This window comes from Rutidosis leptorrhynchoides, chromosome 10 (genome assembly GCF_046630445.1).
Source record: "Rutidosis leptorrhynchoides isolate AG116_Rl617_1_P2 chromosome 10, CSIRO_AGI_Rlap_v1, whole genome shotgun sequence".
NCBI lineage: Eukaryota > Viridiplantae > Streptophyta > Magnoliopsida > Asterales > Asteraceae > Rutidosis > Rutidosis leptorrhynchoides.
The window spans coordinates 216,327,373-216,340,739 of NC_092342.1; the positions used below are offsets into that span (position 1 = coordinate 216,327,373).

The following is a 13,367-nucleotide window of genomic DNA, read 5'->3' on the forward strand; positions in this document are numbered from 1 at the left end:
TCCCGGATCGAACACTTTATTTTATTTCAAGCCTTTTTAAGGTAGTCTTAACATTATTATTATTATTATTATTATTATTATTATTATTATTATTATTATTATTATTATTATTATTATTATTATTATTATTATTATTATTATTATTATTATTATTATTATTATTATTAGTATTATTATTATTATTACTATTATTAGTTTTATCTTTTTTATTATTAATGTAAGTATTATTATTACTATCATTATAATTATTAATTATTAATGAAAGTATTATTATTATTATTATTATTATTATTATTATTATTATTATTATTATTATTATTATTATTATTATTATTATTATTTTTATAAAAACTATCATTTTTATTAAGAGTATCATTTTTATTATTATCACTTTTTATCAAAATTATTATTATTATTATCATTATCATTATTTTAACAACAATATTATTATGTATATATTATTATTATTATTATTAATACTAGTACCACTATTATTATTATAATAACTATTATTATTACTATTATTATTGTAAAATAAAACAACTTTTTATTTATTATTATTATCAAGACTATTTTATCACATACCTATTAGTTATATAAAAATCATAGTTACTACATATAACATAAATATATTAATACTTTTATAATAAGTATTAATAAATGTAATTAATTATGTTATTAATGAAACACCTAATTAAAATAACAATTAAATCACTAATGATATATATAAATTGTTCGATTACGATTATATGTATTAATATACATATAAATGATATAGTTTCGTGAATCCGAGGTCAACCCTACATTGTTCAATGTCGTCATATGTATTTTTACTACAAAATACACTATGGTGAGTTTCATTTGCTCCCTTTTTAAATGCTTTTGCAATTTATATTTTTGGGACTGAGAATACATGCGCTACTTTTATAAATGTTTTACGAAATAGACACAAGTAATCGAAACTACATTATATGGTTGAATGATCAAAGCCGAATATGCCCCTTTTAGTTGGTAACCTAAGAATTAGTAAACTAGTCTACTAATTGACGCGAATCCTAAAGATAGATCTATTGGGCCTAACGAACTCCATCCGTTGTAGCAGATGCTTTAGTACTTCGATGTTGTTTTTATCATGTCCGAAGGATTTCTCGGAATGATAGGGGATATTCTTATATGCATCTTGTTAATTTCGGTTACTTGGTGTTCAATCCATATGAATGATTTTTGTCTCTATGCATGGGACGTATATTTATGAGAACTGGAAATGAAATTCTTGTGGTCTATTAAAATGATGGAAATGATTATTTCTGTTAAACTAATGAACTCACCAACCTTTTGGTTGACACTTTAAAGCATGTTCATTCTCAGGTATGAAAGAAATCTTCCACGGTGCATCTGCTCATTTTAAAGATATTATTTGGAGTCATTCATGACATATTTCAAAAGACGTTGCATTCAAGTCATTGAGTTCATCAAGATTATTATTAAGTCAATTATAGTTGGATATATTATGAAATGATATGCATGCCGTCAACTTTCGATGTAAAGCAAGTTTGTCTTTTAAAAACGAATGCAATGTTTGTAAAATGTATCATATAGAGGTCAAGTACCTCGCGATGTAATCAACTATTATGAATCATTTATAATCGTTATGGACTTCGTCCGGAGGGATTAGGACGGGTCGTTTTATGGGGTGGCCTCAATCAATCTGTGGATCAATCTGTAATGATCCGTCTAGCGTACTTCTGCTAAGCGGCTAATATTATTTTAGAGTGAGAAAGAACTGTGTGAGAGAAAAAGTGTACTTCTCTCTGACTGAAGTTCAGATCCGAAAGTTGATGAAATGTGGTGACCCAGGGGGTCTATTTATAGGCACAGAATGTCCGAAATTCACGGGATACACGTGTCAGTTACTGAATAGTTCTGTTACGTGAAGCATCCGGAATGTCGGTGGTGTGTGCTGACGTGGATGTGTGCCGTTCACGCGCTGAGTTAAAGGGCTTATGCATAGAAGCTGCCTGCAGGGCTTACGCTTGACGCTGGGCGGCCTGCTCTAAGCTGGGCGGTAAATACTGAGCACCGCCAAATTTTGTTATCTTTTGTGCTTTTTGACCCATTTTTCTGTATGAAAATGGTGTTTTTATGCGTGTATCCCCTAGGATACACCATTAAGTCCCCCCAGTTTAATGTCTTTATTTTTGTAAAAAATAAAGTCATTAAACTAAAAATAAGTAATGCCTTTTTCCTCGGGAACAAGAACCTGCTGTAGCCGAACTTTTTCTGCCATGTCAGTTTTTTTTTATCATTGTCTGCAAAAAGTACCGCTTTTTTGACTTTGAATTTTATTTTCCAATTTTTTTCTTTTCCCGCATATTTACTCAATGAACACGTGGCATCATATCATCCGTACGATTAACCGCCAACTATTCATCTTCCACTTTGCTATTTAAAACCCGAATTTTTCTGCTTTGCATTTACTTCATCTCGAATTTACTTCTCTTCATCTACCTTAAAATATTTATTAAGAATTCTGTTTTTAACGAACCATCATTGGCTATCCATAATGTTGAAGATATTTCAAGCAGAATCTCCTCAATCTATCTTGATCGTGTCAGAATTGCATTCCCCAAATTTTTTGGGGCAGATGCTGTTATTCCACGTCCACATGATCGTTGCTCTCGTCCTCCTTCTGGAAAGGTTACCATTTACAGTCGTGCTCTATATTTTTCTCATATGCGATATCCTTTTACAAAATTCTTCTTAGACGTCTGTTGCTTCTATGGTTTTAGTGTTGGGCAATTTGAGCCTATGTCCATTCGTAAAATCATGATGTTTGAGATGTACTGCAGGGCTCGAGATATTACCCCTTCTGTGCGTCTTTTTTCTAATTTTGCAACCATAAAACCTTTTGATAAAGGATGGTTTTGTCTTACTCTGGATGGATTTTTTGCTTAATTCTGGTGATACCAATGAAAATTGGTAGAGTACTTTTTTCTTTATTAACACCGAAGTTATTCCCAATGATTGCTTGAAAGCTCATTATTGGCGTACCGCACTTGATCCTCCTAAAGTTATTCATCCGAGGATAACTCCTGATGAACGAAAATTGTTAAACACCATTAAAAAAGAGAAGATTCCAAATCGTCAATATCCAGAACATATGCTCTCTTTATGTTCCCTCAACGCTGAATGGGATGCAGAAACACGTGGCTGTGCCATTGTTATGGTGAAAAACAAAGGTATAATTTGATTAGAATTTGGTTATCTATTATTATTATCTGTATAATAATTACTGTATACTTATGCTTTTTAGTGATTACTCCGCTCGCCGCCCTGCGTTACACCAGATTCAATGAACTGCAATTTAGATCTAAAAAATTGGTTGATGAGACGCTCGAGAATAGTTTGTGTGAAAATGAGCTTGAGGATGATGATGATGTTCCTTTAAATCGAGAAAATTCGAGGAAACGTCGTGCTGCTGTAACCTCTCTTTTGAATCAATAGCAAAAGAAAACCTTTATTGCTTTTTCCATATGCCCAGCAATGGTGGCTATTATAATGTTGATCCTGATAAATATGCAATATTGAATTGTGAATCTTCTTTTCTGGATTGGAAAAACTTCTTGAATAACAGCTGTTATTTTAATTCAGCCTTGGCAGCGAAGGAAGAAGCATAGAAGAAACTTTCTCTTCCGCCTCCCGCTCAGTGTAACAGAATAGGGGAGAGCAGTTCTCAAATTAGTATTCCTAATTTAGATACTACTGGGTTGACATCCCTCTTAGCTGGTCCTCCTGGTAGCTATGAGGAATTTATGAAGTATCTTGAAGCGATGCTGTCTCCTTCACTTATTAACTTTTTTTAGGGTTTATCTGATGGTGACGCCCAAAAATGTAAAGCACAAGGCATTATCTGGAATATTGCATCTGAATTCAATAATCTGAGGCATTTAGGGCGTTCTGACCAAGTGTATCGTGAGAAGTCTGAAAAAAATTGAGAAAAACACAGAGGCCCTGAAAGCTGCAGAGCTTGAGTTAGATGCTGCTATTGCTGCAAAGAATGATGCTGAGGCTCGGTATGTTGAATTGACCACAAAAGAAAAATGGTATCTACACAAGATTGGGATATTAACTCAATCTGAATCATCATTAAGAGAACAATTGGAATCAATCCAGAATGAAACTAGGCATCTGATTGAAGGTGTTCCGAAAAATCTGAAGAGTGCCTTTACTTCTGAGAAGTTAACTAAGTCGTTCAACGAATTTATAACTGTTGCGCTAGACGCTGACCAGATACGGTTTCTTGAGAGGTTGAAAAATGATATACCTGACTTTCCAAAGTCTTTGTCGGAGTCTCTTATATCTCAGTTGAAGCCAGATACAAAAGATAGACTTAAAGTGCTTGGTGATGAAATAGAACATCTGTCTTTTCCTGAATTAGAGAATTTGTGTAATAATGCTGCTACATCAGTAGACGATGTTTTAAATTTGAAGTTGTAATCTGTATTGCTTGTGTTATCTGTTAATTATGTAATGTATATAAATGTTTTTTACTTTGCTGATGATTTTGTCAAAGCTTTATATGTTTGATTTGAACAATCAAAATTATGACTAGTTATATACTATTTGTATAATTTTTATGTAATGACGGTCGTAGATACATTCTATTGTCTGGATGTTCAGCGGATTTCTATGTTACCCGCTGCCATTTCAATCTTTTGTTTATGATTGAACTTCTGCCACCGAGGAAAAAACTTCTCTTTTGTGGGCAGGGATGACACACACTCTGTGACATCTGATTAAAATCCTTGGCCGGATAAAAATTATGAATAATATGCCATAAGAAATTTTTCTGAATTCTTATTTCTTTAAAGAAATTTTTACATTTATGATTGCATCTCATGCTCTAAATAGTTGACCAAGCTATTCGAACATGCAATACTACGAATAAAATTTCTTTAAACTCATTGCATTCCATTTTCGTGGAAATTCCTCACCGGAGGGCGCTGCGAGGCTGTATGACCCATTAGGATGTGCCTTTACAACATTATATGGGCCTTCCCAGCGTGGTCCTAATTTCCCTTATTTTTCCTGCCTACTTGCCTCATTATCTCTTAACACTAAATCTCCTTCCTTGAATTGCACATATCTGGCTCGTTTATTATAATATTTTGCCATTTTCTGTTTTACATCCACTTCACGGATGGCGGCCATGATTCACCTTTCTTCTAATAAATTCAAGTTTTCACATAAGATAGAAGAATTATTTTCTTTATCAAATGCCAAAATCCTTTGTGTTGGAACACGGATTTCAGCTGGTATCACTGCCTCGGTGCCATATACCACACTGAATGGTGTTTTACCCGTGCTCTGTTTTGGTGTTGTGCGGTGAGACCACAATACATTTGGCACTTCATCTACCCACTTAGTCTGACTCAAACCCAACCTAGCCTTTATGCCGGCTACAATTTCTTTATTTGTTACCTCAAATTTCCTATTGGCTTGTAGGTGAGCAACTGAGGTAAATGTTTGCTTGATGTTTAGCTCTTCACACCAACTTCTGAAGGGGTTATCTCCAAACTGTTTATCGTTGTCATTGACAATTTCATTTGGTAAACCATATCTGCACGCAATATCATTCCACACGAATTTCTTTATATTCTCACCAGTTATTTTTGCCAATACCTTCGCTTCAACCCACTTACTGAAGAAATTAATTGCAACAACCAAGAATTTTGCATTTCCTACACTTCTTGGGAATGGGCCTACTATGTCAATTGCCCATTTACAAAATGGCCATGCTGATGATACTGAAATTAAATCATACTTGGGTAAGCGCTGTACGGTTCCATGCCGCTGGCAGGCATCACATGTCTTAATTACATCTGCTGTATCTTTGTAAATTGACTGCCAATAATACCCTTGTCGCATAATCCGTCCAACCACAGTTCTATAACCGGAATGTTGTGCACATAATCCTTCATGCATTTCCTTGACTACATCAATTGCTTGCTGTGGTGTTAAACACCTTAAATTTGGTCCACTGAAGGATTTTCTATAAAGTATTCCGTATTCCAGAACGTAAAGTGGGGCACTAACTCTTATCTGCCTTGATTCTATGGCATCTGTTTGCAGTGTTCCGTCCTACAAATATTTCACATAGGGGGTAATCCAGCATGGTTCCCTTTCTTCAACTGTTGCAACAACTACCTTTTCATTAACCGATTTATCTTTTAAGACCTCCACCAAAACTTTCTTATGCTGATGATCAAATGTTAATGTTGCTAATTTGCTCAAAACCTCTGCCTTCTTGTTTTTATTTCTTGGTATCTGCACAACCTCTAAGGTCTCAATTTTTTTTGAGATTTTCTCAACTACTTGCAAATACTGTTTCATAGAGACATCTTTAGCTTCAAACCCTCCATTAACCTGCTATGCTATAATTTGAGAATCAACATATGCATGCAAATGTTTTATTCCCATTTCTGACGCTATGCGGAGGCCAGAAAGCAATGCTTCATATTCTGCTTCATTGTTAGATGCATAAAAACAAAAACTCAATGCATACGTATGCTCTTCACCTTCTGGACTAGTAAGTACTAACCCTGCACCAACACCTTCCTCACTTGATGCACCATCAGTGTGCAATTCCCAAACATGATTGCTAGCTTTAACATTTTGCAGATGATCGACCTTTTCTGTTGTTTCTAATAAAACATCTGCTAAAATTTGACCATTAACTGCAAGTCGAGGCGAAAAATTTATTTCATATTCTCCCAATTCAATTGCCCATTTTGCTAGTCGTCCCGATGACTCTGGATTTCTCAAAATATGTTTTATCGGCTGGTCTATCATTACCAGGATTGAATGTGCTTGAAAATAACGTCTGAGTCGTCTAGCTGTGTGTGTTAAAGCATACACCAATTTTTCAATTGGTGGATAGTTAACTTCACTTTGCTGCAATATTTTACAGACGAAATATATAGGCATTTGTACTCCCTACCGTTCTGCGATTAAAACTGAACTTATGGCCTCTGCGAAAGCAGCCAAATACAAAATTAACGTTTCTCCTTCTACTGGTGCAGTTAAAGTAGGTAATTCTTTTAAGAGCTGCTTAATATCCTGAAAAGCTTTTTCTGCTTCTTCTGTCCATTTAAAATCTTTTTTGTTCAAACAACTCTTTAAAACCTTTATAAATGGTAATGATCGATCTGCTGCTATTGATAAAAACCTTGTCAAAGCTGCCAATCTTCCATTCAAGCTTTGAACTTCTTTTTTTGTTTTAGGAGATACCATATCTTCAATTGCTTGAATCTTTTTTGGGTTAGCCTTAATTCCTCTTTCTGTAACAATATATCCTAAAAATTTTCCTTCTTCATTTTTTAGGATTTAGCTTCATGTTAACTCTTCTTAATGATTCGAATGTTTTAAGAGTATCCCTTAGCATGCTGTCTTCTGTATGACTTTTGACAACAATATCATCAACATAGGCCTCTACATTTCTGCCTATTTGATTCTTAAATGCTTTATCAATCACACGTTGATAAGTTGCTCCTGCATTCTTTAACCTAAAAGGCATCATGATGTAGCAAAAAATTCCATCTGGTGTATGGAAGTCTGTTTTATCTTGATCTCGAATTGCCATGGGGATTTGATGGTATCCCTTGAATAAATCCAAAAAGGATTTAAACTGATACCCACTTACAGACTCCACTTTCCAATCGATTTCTGGTAAAGGATAATTGTCTTTTGGACATGCTTTATTTAAATCTGTGAAGTCTACACGCATCCTCCATGAATTATCTGGCTTTCTTACCATAACCGGGTTTGCTACCCATGTCTGGTATCATTTCTTCTCTGAGAAAATTTGTTCGATCTAGAGCCATGCCTCTTTTCTTTTGACACAATGGTGGGATATTAGGATTCACACCAAGCTTATGTTCAGCTACATGACGTGGTACTCCAGTCATATCAGAATCTTGCCATGCAAAAACATCCAAATTTGTGGCTAAGATTTTGTAAAGCTTTTCTTTTGTTTCTTTTGCTATTGTGTTTCCAATGGTAATTATCTGATCTGAAAATTCTGGATTCGGTGACACTGAACCATCTTCATGAACAATTGGATCAATAGCAGTTCTGTTTATTTGCACACATTCTATTGCTCTTCTCCGTTCAGTATATAGCGTGGCAATACAAGCTGGTGTAGGAAATTTCATCATGCCATGGACCGTTGATGTTACAGCTCCGAATGTCATCATAGCTGACTGACCTAGAATGACATTATATTGTGAGTTTGCTTTAACAACTAAAAACTCGATATTAGATGTTCGTTTGAATGGCGTTTTTCCCAAGATCACTTCCAATATTATGCTTCCTTCTGACCATGATGGATGATTAGCAAAACTTGCTAAGGGAACAAACGCTTTCTTTAACTGCTCCTTAACTCTTTCTGGTAATTGCACAAAACAATGCTCATACATGATATCTGCTCCAGCCCCTGTATCAATATATATTCTGCCAACAACACAGTTTGCTATTCGAGCTTCAATGACTACAGGAGCATGAGATGAATTAGTATTAAACATGGAAGGAAAAGCAATCAATTCCTACTCCCAATCTTCTAATACTTCTGCCTTTCTCCATTGTCCGGCTTGCCATGAATGTATCATGTTTGCTTCAATAGGTGCTATCTGACAATTACGCCCTTTGGTGCTCTTGAAAGTTAAGTGATTCTTTAGAATGGGTGGCACCATTTGTTGGTACGATTTTACGTATATCGGCTATAAGGTACCAGTTCAAGACAATATCTGCTTAGCGTGTGGCGTATACTGTTGATTGTTGTTTGCCCTCGAGAAATAATCTCTGCAGACCCGAAACACAAATGTAAGATCAGTGGGGTGGCCCCAATCAATCTGTGGATCAATCTGTAATGATCCGTCTAGTGTACTTCTGCTAAGCGGCTAATTTTATTTTAGAGTGAGAAAGAACGGTGTGAGAGAGAAAGTGTACTTCTCTCTGACTGAAGTTCAAATCCGAATGATGATGAAATGTGGTAACCCAGGGGGTCTATTTATAGGCGCAGAATGTCTGAAATTCACTAGATACACGTGTCAATCACTGAATGGTTCTATTAAGTGAAGCATCCGAAATGTCAGTGGCATGTGCTGACGAGGCTGTATACCGTTCACACGCTGAGTTAAAGGGCTTATGCATAGAAGCTGCCTGCAGGGCTTACGCTTGACGTTGGCAGGCCTGCTCTACGCTGGGTGGCAAATACTGAACACCACCAAATTTTGTTATCTTTTGTGCTTTTTGACCCATTTTTCTGTATGAAAATGGTGTTTTTATGCGTGTATCCCCTAGGATACACCATTAAACAGCATAGGAACCTTTTCTTATTAGCTTTTGTGTAGTGACCCGAACTTTTCCATGATTATATATTATATGAGATTAATGTTTACATGAATAAATGTTTTCAACATGTTAAGCAATCAAACTTGTTAAGACTTGATTAACTGAAACGGATTTTGTGTTAACATTTGACCACCAAGTTTGTCCGATGATTCACGAACGTTATAACATGTATATGACATGATATTATATATATGAACATAACTATATATATATATATATATATATATATATATATATATATATATATATATCAAACTTGTTAAGACTTGATTAACTGAAACGGATTTTTTGTTAACATTTGACCACCAAGTTTGTCCGATGATTCATGAACGTTATAACATGTATATGACATGATATTATATATATGAACATAACTATATATATATATATATATATATATATATATATATATATATATATATATATATATATATATATATATATATATATATATATATATATATATATATATATATATATGTATATATGTTTAACATGATGAAATGATAATTAAGTATCTCATTATGTATATTAACAATGAACCTTATACAAAAAACAAGACTACTAACTTAAGAAATTCAAAACGATATCTATACGTAACGATTATCGTCGTAATAACGTCTTAATATTTATATATCATATTAAGATACATTAGTACATCATGTTATCATGATAATGTAACAATTTAACATCTCATTAGATTTAATAACAATGGGATTAATTACATTTAACGAAATCGTTAACTTAAAGGTTCCGAAACAACATGTACATGTAACGACTAACGATGACTTAACGACTCAGTTAAAATGCATATACATATAGTGTATTAAGATGTATTAGTACACTTTTGAAAGACTTCATGACACATATCAAAGTACTTCTACTTAACAAAAATGCTTACAATTACATTCTCATTCATTTTCATCAACAATTCTACTCGTATACGTACAGTAGATGTACTCGTATTGTATGCAGCTTTTAGACGTATTTACTATTGATCTATACCAATAAAAATCTGCTCTTAGCAGCCCTCATTTAGTCAACAAACATGTGGAACCATCATTTGGCAACTAGCATGAATTATTACACTAAAAATCAAATTACAACATGCATATATGGACATGCTCATTCACGAATTTGAGCACACACACATACACTTTCATTTTTCAATTTTCTTTCATCCATTTGATCTATCTCTTGTTCCATGATGATTTTCTAAGTGTTCTTCATCATATTCATCAAAATCTACATCAATCTATCTCATAAATCCAACCCTTGATCAACCTACAAAACAACTACTCAAGAACACTTCAATAACATTTTCAAGTTTAGTAGTTTACTTCCAAGCTTTCTAATCCATTCCAATCAATCATCTAAGATCAAGAAAACTTTGTTATTTATAGTAGGTTATCTTTCTAATTCAAGGTAATATTCATATTCAAGCTTTGATTCAATTTCTATAACTATAACTATCTTAATTCGAGTAATAATCTTACTTGAACTTGTTTTTGTGTCATGATTCTACTTCAAGAACTTTCAAGCCATCCTAGATACTTTAAAGCTCTAGATCATTTCTTGTCATTACAATAGGTTTACCTACTAAATTTGAGGTAGTAATGATGTTCATAACATCATTCGATTCATATGTATATAACTATCTTATTCGAAGATTTAAACTTATAATCACTAGAACATAGTTTAGTGAATTCTAAACTTGTTCGCAAATGAAGTTAATCCCTCTAACTTAACTTTTAAAATTAACTAAACACATGTTCTATATCTATATGATATGCTAACTTAATGATTTAAAACTTAGAAACACGAAGAACACCGTAAAACCGGACATTCGCCGTCGTAGTTAAATCGGGGGCTGTTTTGGGTTGAATAATTAAAAACTATGATAACCTTTAAATTAAAAGTTTTTCTTCTAGGAAAATGATATTTCTTATGAACATGAAACTATATCCAAAAATCATGGTTAAACTCAAAGTGGAAGTATATTTTTCAAAATGGTCATCAAGATGTCGTTCTTTCGACGAAAATGAATACCTCTTTCAAAAATGACTTGTAACCTGTATTTTTCGACTATAAACTTATACTTTTTCTGTTTAGTTTCACAAATTTCAGTTCATTATGAATCCATAGGAACTTGATTCACTCAAAACAGATTTAAAACGAAGAAGTTATGGGTAAAATAAAAATTGGATATTTTTGCTTGTTTTAGCTACGTGAAACTTTGTAACAAATCTATACTAATCATAACTTAACTAACTTATATTGTATTATACATGTATTCTAACATATATTATGTAATCTTGATAGACCATAGACATGAATACAATGTTTTGACATATCATATCGACGTCATCTATATATATTATTTGGAACAACCATAGACACTCTATATGCGGTAATGCTCGAGTTAGCTATACTGGGTTGAGGTTGATTCCAGAATAATATATATACTTTGAGTTGTGATCGAGTCTGAGACTTGTATACACTGGGTCGTGGATTGATTCGAGATAATATATCGATTTATTTCTGTACTACTAACTGTGGATAACTAATTGTGGACTACTAACGTTGGACTGTTAACTTAACAAACTTAAATCGGTAAAACGTAATAAAAAATGTTGTGAATATATTTCGATCATACTTTGATATATATATATATATATATATATATATATATGTATATATTTGTTATAGGTTCGTGAATCGACCCATGGCCAAGTCTAATTCTCGACGAATTAGAAATCTGTTAAAGTGAGTTATAGTCCCACTTTTATTATCTAATATCTTTTTGAGATGAGAATACATGCAGTTTTATAAATGTTTTACAAAATATGCACAAGTAATTGAAACTACATTCTATGTTGAATTGCTATACCGGATATCGCCCTTGTTGAACTTGGTAGTCCATGAATTAGTGTTTATTATAATTGCCACTAATTGACGTGAATCCTAAAGGTAGATCTATGGGCTTTGACATGCCCCAGTCAGAGAATTTGAACTGCTTTAGTGTAGTGACCCGAACTTTTCCATGTTTATATATATTAATTGAGATTGATATTTACATGATTAAATGTTTCCAACATGTTAAGCAATCAAACTTGTTAAGACTTGATTAATTGAAATATGTTTCATATAGACAATTGACCACCCAAGTTGACCGGTGATTCACGAACGTTAAAACTTGTAAAAACTATATGATGACATATATATGGATATATATATAGTTAACATGATACTATGATAAGTAAACATATCATTAAGTATATTAACAATGAACTACATATGTAAAAACAAGACTACTAACTTAATGATTTTTAAACGAGACATATATGTAACGATTATCGTTGTAAAGACATTTAATGTATATATATCATATTAAGAGATATTCATACATGATAATATCATGATAATATAATAATTTAAAATCTCATTTGATATTATAAACATTGGGTTAACAACATTTAACAAGATCGTTAACCTAAAGGTTTCAAAACAACACTTACATGTAACGACTAACGATGACTTAACGACTCAATTAAAATGTATATACATGTAGTGTTTTAATATGTATTTATACACTTTTGAAAGACTTTAATACAATTATCAAAATACTTCTACTTAACAAAAATGCTTACAATTACATCCTCGTTCAGTTTCATCAACAATTCTACTCGTATGCACCCGTATTCGTACTCGTACAATACACAGCTTTTAGATGTATGTACTATTGGTATATACACTCCAATGATCAGATCTTAGCAGCCCATGTGAGTCACCTAACACATGTGGGAACCATCATTTGGCAACTAGCATGAAATATCTCATAAAATTACAAAAATATGAGTAATCATTCATGACTTATTTACATGAAAACAAAATTACATATCCTTTATATCTAATCCATACACCAACGACCAAAAACACCTACAAACACTTTCATT

The 13,367-nt window shown here is 33.0% G+C and overlaps 1 protein-coding gene across 1 annotated transcript; it reads right to left on the reverse strand.

Annotated features, from left to right (window-relative positions):
• Window positions 1-6,429: 6,429 nt before the first annotated feature.
• Window positions 6,430-6,987, reverse strand: LOC139870818 (uncharacterized). The gene has a single exon (XM_071858588.1). The coding sequence runs from the start codon at window positions 6,985-6,987 to the stop codon at window positions 6,430-6,432; it is 558 nt and encodes a 185-aa protein (XP_071714689.1).
• Between the last annotated feature and the right edge of the window lie 6,380 nt (window positions 6,988-13,367).